The sequence below is a fragment of the Triticum dicoccoides genome, chromosome 3A, assembly GCF_002162155.2.
Source record: "Triticum dicoccoides isolate Atlit2015 ecotype Zavitan chromosome 3A, WEW_v2.0, whole genome shotgun sequence".
NCBI lineage: Eukaryota > Viridiplantae > Streptophyta > Magnoliopsida > Poales > Poaceae > Triticum > Triticum dicoccoides.
The window spans coordinates 209,355,952-209,367,852 of NC_041384.1; the positions used below are offsets into that span (position 1 = coordinate 209,355,952).

At 45.8% G+C, this 11,901-nt stretch overlaps 1 protein-coding gene and 1 pseudogene across 1 annotated transcript; both read right to left on the minus strand.

The window, feature by feature from the left end:
* Window positions 1-3,117: 3,117 nt before the first annotated feature.
* Window positions 3,118-10,417, minus strand: LOC119267883 (annotated as a pseudogene).
* Window positions 10,418-10,963: 546 nt separating this feature from the next.
* On the minus strand, window positions 10,964-11,506 carry LOC119267882. The gene has a single exon (XM_037549320.1). The coding sequence runs from the start codon at window positions 11,477-11,479 to the stop codon at window positions 10,994-10,996; it is 486 nt and encodes a 161-aa protein (XP_037405217.1). The 5' UTR covers window positions 11,480-11,506; the 3' UTR covers window positions 10,964-10,993.
* Window positions 11,507-11,901: the final 395 nt, after the last annotated feature.

Here is an 11,901-nt window from a genome sequence, read left to right on the forward strand (position 1 = left end):
ATTACTGTGTTGTGTGCCTGTTCATATCTGTTTGAAGACTTTGACTGAAGACTTTCTCAATTTCCTCAGTCCAATTTCTTCAGTCTGTTTGTCTTCATCCTGTGTTATCCTGTGTTTATGCTTTCTGTACTCCGTGCTTGTCTTCATTTCATCATGATGATCATGCTTATGTTCTGTTATGTTTACATCTGAGTACTTATTCCGCTGCAAGTAGTTCTTTGCTTAGGAATTTCCTCACCCTAAAATTCCTCAGTGAAGAATTCATAAAAATCGCCTATTCACCCCCCCTCTAGTCGACTTAACGCACTTTCAACCGTCACCCGGTCCTTCTTTGTCGGAGTCCCCTGGATCGGCCTCGCCTGCTCCGGATGTCCCGCCGGCCCCGGTATTCGCTGCTCCGCGGCGTCCACACACTCGCAGCCATAGTGGCATTGTTCATCCCAAGGAGCGCACCGATGGCACGGTCACATATCTTGCTGCTTGCCTGGCTCATGTTGTGGACGATCCAACCACCCAACCATGTAGTTATCAAGCCGCTATGAGTATTCCACACTGGAGGGCTGCTATGGAACAAGAATATCACGCTCTTATGAAGAATAAGACCTGGACACTTGTTCCCCCTCCGTCTCGCGTCAACATCATTGATTCGAAGTGGGTGTTCAAGGTGAAGAAACATGCAGATGGTTCCATTGAGCGCTACAAAGTGCGCCTCGTGGCTAAGGGCTTTAAACAGCGTCAGGGACTGGACTATGAGGATACATTCAGCCCAGTTGTCAAGCCTACCACTATTCGACTTCTTCTGTCTCTGGCAGTTTCTCGCGAATGGTCTCTCCGTCAGCTTGACGTGCAGAACGCTTTTCTTCACAGATTGCTTGAAGAAGAGGTTTACATGAGGCAGCCACCTGGATTTGTTGATCACACTCAGCCTTATCATCTCTGTCGTCTGACGAAGGCTATATATGGACTGAAGCGGGCTCCTCATGCCTGGCATGCTCGCCTGGCTTCAGCTCTACGCACTCATGGATTCATTCCTTCGACGGCTGATACTTCACTGTTCCTGTTTCAGCGACCGAGTGTGACCATGTACCTCCTCGTGTACGTGGATCATATTGTCCTGGTGAGCTCCTCTCCGACGGCTGCTGATGCTCTTGTGACTGCACTTGGTCGTGATTTTGCAGTTAAGGATTTGGGACAGCTTCATTTCTTCCTGGGTATTGAAGTCGCTCATCAGTCTCGTGGCAGTTTGGCTCTCACCCAGAAGAAGTACTCTCTTGATCTCTTGCGCCGTGCTGTTATGCTCAAGTGCAAGACATCACCTACGCACATGTCCTCCACTGACAAACTTTCAGCTGCTGATGGTGCTCTTCTATCTCCTGAGGATGCTACTGAGTACAGGAGTATTCTTGGTGGCTTGCAGTATCTGACGATCACGCGTCCTGATCTCTCCTTTGTGGTTAACAGGGTGTGCCAGTATCTTCATGCATCTACTGATGTACACTGGTCTGTTGTGAAGCGCATACTGCGTTATGTGTGTCTCACTGTCTCCTTTGGTCTTCACCTACGCCCTTGTTCCTCCGGAGTTCTTTCTGCATTCTCTGATGTTGATTGGGCTGGGTGTCCAGATGACAGGCGATCTACAGGGGGACATGCTGTGTTCTTGGGTCCTAATCTGATTGCCTAGAGTGCACGCAAGCAAGCCACTGTTTCCCGCAGCAGCACAGAAGCTGAGTACAAGTCGGTTGCCAATGCGACTGCCGAACTTATATGGATTGAGTCCCTACATCGAGAGCTAGGAGTTTCTCAGCCACATCCTTCGGTCCTTTGGTGTGACATCATCAGTGCTACGTTTCTGCCATCAAACCCAGTGTTCCATGCACGGACTAAACACATTGAGATTGACTATCATTTTGTGAGGGAACTTGTTGCACAGAAGCTACTACAAGTCAGGTTTATCTCTTCAAAAGATCAACTTGCAGATATCTTCACCAAGCCTCTACCTTCTCGCATGTTTGAGGTCTGTAGGCGCAATCTCAACCTCCTAGATAATTGAGTGAGTTAAGATTGAGGGAGGGTGTTAGACTTCGTATTGTAGCCCTACTGTGTAATCCATACCATATTGGTATTAGACTTGTATGTCATTATTATATATATGTGACAGGCCACCCCATAGAGGGTTGAGCCAGTTCTCTCAAAACCTACATTTTACACTGTGTGTTGCCGGCTTCTCTTGCGTGAGTTGTCACCGTCATACGATCTCCTCAACGTAGCCGCATGGGCGCGTCTCCCTCCGTGTCTTGAAGGTGCTGCTCCCGGACACTCGTGTAATATCCTGACCTGGGTATACAAGAGATAGATGAATGTATAAAAATTATGTTGACCCGGACGAAGCTCCACGTCGTGCCATCGGTAGCACGATTGTCAGTCGTCCCGCGCAGGATCTGCACTGGTGCACGCCACCTTCGAGTGGGCGTGGTCCTTAACGTGCGATCCACCGGATCGTAGACGCAGCCGCTGGTGCGTTCTGCTCGCTACCATGCGTCCTCCTCGGCGCACGCACTGCCGCGGCCGGGCAGCACCAGGCCGCGTGCATGTTACCGGGCAAGTGCGTCGCGCCCTCTCCTCGGCCTCCTCCGTCCATCTCGTTGATGCTGTCGCCATGGGCGCGTCTCAACTTCAACTTGGCTCGAGTGCGGGCCGGGTAGTACAAACAATGCTATCGAATTAGAAATCAATGATTTATTTGAGCTGAACTTCATATAAAACTTTATTTTGCTCCAGCCTAGAACGGGCCAGCCATAGCCCTTTCAGCCTTGCTGAAGCTCCGCCGGCGCTCTCTGATTTGTGTGTCCCCTACATTTATAGGCAAAGGAGCAAGGCGCAGGTGACGCGCACAACCATTTGGCCCCTCCGATTTTGTTGGAAGAGATACAGATGGCAAAACAGTATCGATGTTTATCTCTTCGATCGGTTTACAGCACGGCAACTATCGATCAGATATTCAGGTATACGTACGCGTATTTGCCGGCCGACTTGTAGGTATTCAGGAAAGTACGTATGAGCCCCGGCTAATCATATACCCTTAGCCTACGTGGTGGAGCCCCACTTGACCCAATTTGATGCTTGCATGCGCTAAGAATACGCATGCAATCTTTGGATAAAAAAAAAGAATACGCATGCAATCTTACCACAGCAAACAGGTTAGGCATTGTATCCATATACTCCTACATCACGCATGGGCCATGCAAAATGCACCCCGTTATGTACAACTGGAACAGGTAACATCCTGCCGTGACGGGATCGTCATATTAACCGGCGAGTTCACCATATACGACTGTTCCACGGTAGGTACACATGTCTTGGACCTCCGATCACATTCAATGCCCGCGTACACTCGCCAGTGTTCGATTGGCACCCATAGCTTTAGCAGGCGAGCCCATGTGCAACATCGCCATGTCACCTGCAAGTAAAAATAATTACATTAAGTCCAGAAAGTAGCTCATACAAGATGGATTCATAGTACATGATGACAATCACTGCTGAGGGGTTCTTGGAATCTTCGTTCATAAAAAATGTGCACTACAGTCCGATCAGGTGTTAATGCTACTAGAATTATTATAGGTTTGTTGGAGCTCTAAAAACATATTTTGGTGGTGCTAGAACTTGCTGAAACAGAATGCTTGAAGGAAGCAAAACATTTGTCAGCTCCCACCAGGCTTCCGATATATATACATGACTAAACAACACGCATAAAATGAATAAGCCTACTAATGATTCTACTGGAGCAGTGGAGCGTCATGGGGTTGAAATAACTAGAGTTGGACAACTGAAAAAGATTAACAAGTGAGCAGATCTAAAGCATAGAATGACAAGAGAAAATGCAGAAATGATAGAAAGATGTAAATGCAAAAACTGAACATCTAACTGAACTTGTCATAACCTGGCAGTGTTTTTGGCGAAGGATAAGCTTGGGATGAGTTTGGGAGAGGAGCAGAGAGTGAGACAGAATGGAAATGGAGAAGGGCGGAGGAGAAAAAAGCGAAACAAGTGGGACGGTTGTTCGATGGAATTTTTTTATTTTTGAGGGCAATTCGATGGAAGTAAATGCCGGCACGTATGTGCTTGGTGGGCATACGGCGTCCCCGTACAGGACGTGGGATTTTTATCTGGGCCGGGATGCACTTGACGGACGGAGACGTAGTGATTGCGCTGCAGAGGTGGGCCATGACTCGGGAATATATATAATCCATATACGACTGCCTTGCCTGTACGTCCTAAAATACACGAGGGAGTGCGAATCTAGGAGAGAGAGAGCGGGGATGATAAAGCGAGCAGGTGTGCTCGCGCTCAGACTAGCACTTTCGTCGTTTGCTAGTCGTTTGTTGCTTTTGCAGAAACGTGCGCAAAGGCACTATAATCGTCAAGATTCTGACTATGTGGCTAACGGGAAGAGATAAGGGCATGGAAGAAATACGTCAAGGACTTGAGTGAGAAGAAAAGAAGTAACCAGGGAAAGCAAAAGAAGAAAATGGACATTGTGAAGAAATCGTGAAGATTCCGACTATGTGGTTAACGAGAAGAGACAAGGGCATGAAAGAAATGCGTCAAGGACTTTGAGAAGAAAAGAAGTAACCAGGGGCAAGCTAAAGAAATAACTGGACCTTCTTGCGAAGAAAGAAGAAAAGGAGAAGGGCCAAAGAGCAATAGTGGCAGATCAGGAAGGGGATCAAAATCCCTAGCCGCACCTCCATTGCAAATCGGACCTGGCTACATCTCCTTCTCCCCCAACCTCTGGCGTGGTGGTGCGCCACCCAGTTATCCATCTCCATCTCCACCACGTGCCACCTCCCTTTGCGAGAGCCACTAGCACCCCGGAGCCACAGCGCTACCTCCCTTTGGTGCTGCCTGTTCCTCACCTCTCCGATCTGCTGTTGCTCTATGCTGCTCTCTCCCTCCCTCCCTCCCCCTCTCCTCTCTGTCCCTCTGTCTGTGAGTCTGTCTGTCTTTCCCACGCCTTGCTCGCATGATATTGATGGAAGGGAGTTCAATACGAATCAAATCAACAGCAGCAGGGAGAGGATTTGAAGGAGATAAAAGAGGAAGGAGAGCAGATGATAAGATTAGTGGAAAGTTGCAGCAACAGCTGGTGTTGCAACCACCAGTAATGCCAGTGGCCGCCTTGCAAGGCTCAGGTTAGAAACACCCAGGAGGAGGCATGACCGTGCGCGAGTGCAGGGGAGAGAATAGGGTTCAGGGGCCAGCCTTAGACCTCCTCCTGATTACATTTTTAAGAAAACGGTGGGCCCATTTTGAATCGCTCGACTCAAAAGACTAGACTAGTCAACCAGCTAGTGGAGTCGAGTTAATCCCAAGCTACAATACTAGACTAGTTGCACAACTAGTTAAACACCATGGGGATAAATATGCACAAGCAAAAATAATCTCAGAATGCTGAAAACTAAATAACTAAAAACCTAAGGCTACGCAATCATCTTATATATCCTCACATTTTGCGGCTACCGAAAATAGAGGTCCAGATTATTCATTATTATAAGTAACTTCAAGTGGTGACTACGCTGCTACCTTGTCATGGATCATGATAAAGCAGGTGATCACTACCACTATTCAGTATAAAGAGTACAATATCCCCATAACAGTTACTAATTTTACAAGCTGGAATTGTTACCACATGATGCAAAACTGTCAACGATAGGAGGTAAGCAAAAAGTGGGTACCTTCAAAGATTATACTTATCTATCCTACTCAGGCTCTAAATAATACCACCTGAAAAGGTAAACATCGTAATCATTAAGTGAAAAGGACATCAGAAAATGTACAAACCTATCAAAATGCGCTTACCGAAGTTTCGTGCCCTTCTTTTTGGAGTATGGCCTTGGTGGCATGGGCCACACTCTGCCTCTGTACTTCCCGATGCCTCCATGCTCTTCTACAGTGAAAAGCGTTCCTCTTCTGAGATTTGCTTCGAGTAATCTTTCTTTAAAGTGCTCATCATTTTCATCACTATGCTTCATTATTGCAGCAGTTTCTTGCTCCAAGAACTCAGATTTCTTGTTCGGGAGAAAGAACCTGGTTTTGATAACTTTTCTTCTTCGCAGTATAACATAGGCATCAAGGCACTGGGATAATCTTCGGAAAGGCACACCAGTCACAAGCTCGTATGCCTTCTCCTCCTCCTCCCGTCTCTTCTCCTCTTCCCGAATCTTAACCTTGTCATCCTCCTCAATGTCATCATTAGCAGGACCCGTCACTGTGTTGCATGAATTGATTTTACCCTCTTCCTGCTCCAGCCCCTTCTCCTCCTCCTCATCCTCCTCCTCAACATCAGCAAGACCAATGTTGCATGAATTTGTTCCATCCTCTTCCTCCTCCAGCCCCTTCTCCTTCTCCTCCTCCTGCCCCTTCTCATCATCATATGCAGTAGCATCATCATTGACACATGTATCAGCAGCAGCAGCAGTAAAAACATCGCCATTATATGAACTGATTCCACCTTCTTTATCCTCCTGCCCCTTCTCCTCCTCCTCATAATTATCATCATCATCGGCAGCAGCAGCAGCAGCAACAGTAGAGGCAGCAAAAGTATCCATTGCTGTTTTTTCAATTACTTTATCAAGGGCATCCAGAGCAATATGAGATACCTGTCTCTGATTTGTGACACTGCCATCCAAACAAGGTGCTGGAATAGGCACATCAGCATTACAAGCAGCAGCAGTTCCTATAGATCTTTTCTCAGTTATTGTGTCGAGGGCATTGAGAGCACTATGAGAAACTTGTCTGTGGTTTGTCACCGTTCCATCCAAACAAGAGGGTATTGAAATAGGTGCATCCACCTGCTTCCTCTCCAGGGACTTCATGGTGTACTGAAATATCCAATCGTTCTTTCCAGCCTCAGTGGAATACAAAATAAGCATATCAGACGCAACATGGCATGGCAGGTGTCCTTAAAAGACATGTTCTCTTCGTGAGTACTAATAGCATTAACAGCAGCACGAAGCGCGTGTATTTTTAGCTTTAGCCCTGAAACACCACCATCGTACGAACCACCTAAATTTGATAACATCAAATCAGAGGCAATAATATATTTTTCAAAGTTTGCTTCATCATGACTGTCAATGTCTTTGATCTGCCAGCAGCTGTCAATATATTGTTTGAAGGTTGCTTCATCATGCCAACAGAGAAATGGATAGGAAGATTATAAGAAAAGCTTCCATCGTCATTACGACTCCTTCGGACGAAACCCGAAATCCAAATACTTTGACCATCAATCACTACACCAACATCATTATTATTATTCCTGAACCAAAATATAAATGTCCCATCTGCTCTCGAAACAGTGACTTTATTGCCACCAGGTCCAAGCTCATAAACTGTATCAGACCCCGCAAAGTGCCAAAAACGATAAACACTTATTGCCCTCAAATAACTCGCCTGTACCTTGGTGGGACTAGGACTTGTGATGTCAAAAATGACACTGCTCTGCAAAGATGTAAGGGGCTAAGGCAATTAAATACATTGAGAAGCAAAGATGTAAAGGACCAAGGCAATTAAGAGTTACACATTCAGAAGGCAAAGATTATACCTTTATTTCTCCAACATCATAATTGAAAATTCGATTCGGTTCTGGCAGTCCATACAATGTAGACTCATAAAACAGCCGCTTCTTTGCGGCTGACCATTTGGAAAAGAACTGATACTCTGTTTCTGGTACCATTGCCTTGATTTTAAGGTTGATTTCTTCGTCCGACAGAATACTCACGTTCATCTGAAACAAAATTTTACAGATCAATTTACTGAACATCATAAAGAATGCAGATATATACATGGCGAATTCTTGCAACATTAAATTCATTAACATGTTGAAATGCATATCAATTTAACACACCTTAGTCGATGAAATTCTTCTCAAAGTGGTTTCCTTATGTGAAACGTCTAGCGGCTGAAAATGCATTGAATTCTTATCATGAGAATTATAGCATAAAAGATTTCAATTCATAAACATATAATGATACTGCATAATCAATATAAAGTTCACTTGGCACCTTGTTCTCAGCATAAGTCTCAATAATACCAGCCACGGACCAGTTCAAAATATCTGAAATTTCTGTGGTCCATGGGAAAAGAAACTCAACAATATCAACATGTTTACGTTGTGCGGCAACTTGTATTGGCTTCAACCCATCGACATGCTATAGGAAAGAAAAGGATAATAAACAGTCAAAACTTAGTTTTACTTGGCAGTACAAGAAACATGCAAAATTCAACGAAATGTGAGTGTACAATATAACCAAGATGCACAAAAGGTTCATAGTTGCAGCTACAATGCAAAAAAACAAAGTTCAATGATTATACGTTTTTTTAGTATGAAAAAGAAGCAATAGCATCGCTAAACCGGCAAATACAGGTATCGCTCAGATTAGTGTGGATACAACAAGTGTTCTTTCCAATTTGTAAAGAAACGTAAAAAATATGAAGGTTTATTCAAGAAAAATTGAAGTTCGTTGATTACATCACAATAATCTGGGTCAGCTCCATATTTTAGAAACCAATCGACTAGCTTGATGCTCCCACTAGCAGCAGCAGCGTGTAGAGGATTCTTGATAAATTTAGGATCTGCGCCTGCCTATATTGCAGAAAATGTAGTTAGTTTAAGAAGTAAATACAAATGTAGAAGTTTCACTGAGTAAATACAAATATGTTACATGCTGAAATGAACACAAAACAGAAACAGAGCAATAATGAACCCAAAAGGGGCTTGATTAATTGTGTACCTCTATAAAAGATCAAAACACTCGAATGAACCGAAGGAGACAGCACAAGATAGAGGTGTGACTTCATGAACGGAATTGAACTCTGGTTCTGGCTGCACCTGCAAAATCATCGATGTCATAGCTACATGTTCTATAAACCTTCATGAGGAAATTATAATGAAAATTCACCTTAGCACCGTGTTCTATGAGAAACTTGACTGCACATATTTGTCTGCACCTAGCAGCACACGCAAGTGCAGTACCCTCAAAGCCTTTGGCATCAACATTAACTCCCTTGTCAAGTAGAAGCTTCATTATTCCTAATCTTCCTGTATTAAGAAACATACACAACATTATATTACTCCCATTTTAATGAAAACAAAAAACAAGGTATCACTTACCAAACTTTGCAGCCATACACAGTATAGTTGGCCCAATATTCAGGACAGATGGATCGGCCGCGTTGTTGAGCAGGCATTCAACAGTTTCCATATGACTTTTATCTGTAGCTATCTTCAATGCTGTTTGACCTGAAATTTATTCAGAGATAACGTAAACAACATATAAACACTAGGTACAACTAACGCCTATATTCCATCACACGATAGATGTACAGGACAATCAAATAGCATGCTATCATTAAGAAAGCTACACATACGAAGTATTTTAATGATATAGCATCCATCTACTAGTTTTCTTTTGTCATATTGTATCCGTCTTCCAATCTTTTCCTACTTGATGAAATTTGTGCAGCAATTAACATTACATGCTGTTACAATTTCAGGAAGATGACTGTCTGTTTTTACTAAGAACATCAAGCACATCGTGATATATGACCCAGAAGTACAATGGGTGTGAAACCAGTACAAATTGCAGTTTAGACACATATCAAACTGCAATAACACTCTATCCATCTCCAATTATACTCGAAACGAACTGCACCACCAAACTGTGCTGCATGGGCCGATTTCAGATTTAAAATTCTATACTCTGATGCTATTGTGGTACTGTAACTGAACCAAAGGGTATTTTTTAGGCATGAATGGAAGGAGTTAAATATAGAATATGAATATGGAAACCACCCTTTAATTTACTCTCCGGTTGCTACTTTCTACAAGGGTTTAATCCATGCAATGGTTCAATCAGATATACCTGAGGGTTTACAAGTTTATTATACAAACCTAGTTTATTCACGAACATATATTATTTAATAATATACTAAGAAAATACCTAACAAAAATTATTTAAAAAGGAAATCATGCTACACATGCATAAAAAATTTAAGTAGTACCTTTACCATAGGCAGCATTCACATCGATGCCAACTTCACTAATTAGATATGAGCAGATATCCGCTTTGCCTTTGTGAGCTGCAAGGTGTAGCAACGTTCGACTCTTGCTGTCCCGAAAGCTGGCGACCATATCATTCCCCTCCTTCTCAATAAGTTCCATAACATCTTCATCGTAAACGGAAAATCAGTTGGTAACACGGGAAAGGAAAGCGTCGGGTCAGATCAGACTAGAGCCTACCTTTCAGTGCCATAGAGTATTTGACAAAAAACTACCACATTAGGGGTTACCGTCCCACAGAACTACCACATTCAAAAAAGTGACTGATAACTACCAAAAAATTCTAATTTTGTGACTAAAAACTACCACATTTGAAAAATGACCGGTTTAGACGATTTAAACACGTTTATGACATGCGGGACCCACCCGTCAGGGGTGACGTGGCGGCATGGTCAACCTTGTTTATTTAGACCGTTAACTTGAGCGTTATGACAAGTGGGGCCCACATGGTATTCTTCTTCCTCCTCTCCGTATCTTCCTTTGGCATTTTACCAAACACCTCCTGTGCATGGGAGGGAAGCGGGTCAACTCCGGTGACGCGCCCGCCGTGAAGACGCCCCCGTCGCTCCTGACCGAGGAAGATGGTCCAGAGGACGCCACATCCTCGCGCGCCCAGGACGACAGCGAGGTGCGCGCCTCACCTGCTTGAGGTGCTTCACCAAGGTGCTCGTACGTGCTGCAGGAGCTGCTCGTCGTGGTGCTCGCGCTGCTGGTGCTCGCGCACTGTGGCCGAGCCTCGTGGAGGGCGGGAGCCTCAATGTCTCGTTCCAGCGGAAGGGGAGAAGGGTGTTGCGGAGCTCTGGCTCACCCGCGGTCATCGCAGGAGGCGAGAGGAGGCCGGAGCTGTGGTGCTGCTGCTTGCGGCCGCTGCTACTGCTCCTATGCTGGAGGATGTTGCGGTGGTCTTTTTGGAGGTGGCAGCGAAGGACACGGCTTCGACGGCCGAAACATGGTAGTGGCCACGGCCTTGGCGAGCACCCCGGACACCTCGACCTCCGCCGCGCTGTTGGACGCGGAGGGCATGGGGAACTTGACCGTGGCGTGCACAGAGGCGGAGAGGTGGGCCAGGTCCTTCTCGGCGCGACGCAGGGACCGAACCGCGAATGCGAGCCTGTTGCCGCCTCGGCGCCGGAGTGCGGCCTGCGGCTCGGCGGCAAGGGGATGAGCAGGAGCTCGGCGTGCACGTCGAGGCGAGCGAGGCCCGTGGTGCTGTTGCTTGCAGCCGCTGCTACTGCTCCTTGCCGCTGACCACGAGCTCCAGCTCGAAGGGAGGCCGGCGAGGGCGGCAGCAGCAGGGCCTAGAGCTCGCAGCACCTCGGCTTCGCGTGCGGCTGCGCGGGCTTCTCCTCCGGCACCCTCTGGCATGGAAGGCCACCGGAGTGCAGGGCGGCAAAGGCCACCGGAGCATGAGGGGGCGACTGGGCGCCCACTGAAAGCAGCATAGGATGATGCACAGGAGGTGTTTGGTAAAATGCCAAAGGAAGATACAGAGAGGAGGAAGAAGAACGGCTGTGGGCCCCACCTGTCATAACGGTCAACTTAACGGCCAAACTAAACAGAGTTGACCGTGCCGCCACATCACCCTTGACGGGTGGGTCCTGCATGTCATAAACGTGTTTAAATCGTCTAAACCGGTCATTTATCAAAAGTGGTAGTTTTTAGTCACAAAATTAGAAATTTTTGGTACTTATCAGTCACTTTTTTGAATGTGGTAGTTCTGTGGGACGGCAACCCCTAATGTGGTAGTTTTTTGTCAAATACTCCAGTGCCATATGTCCATCGCGCGC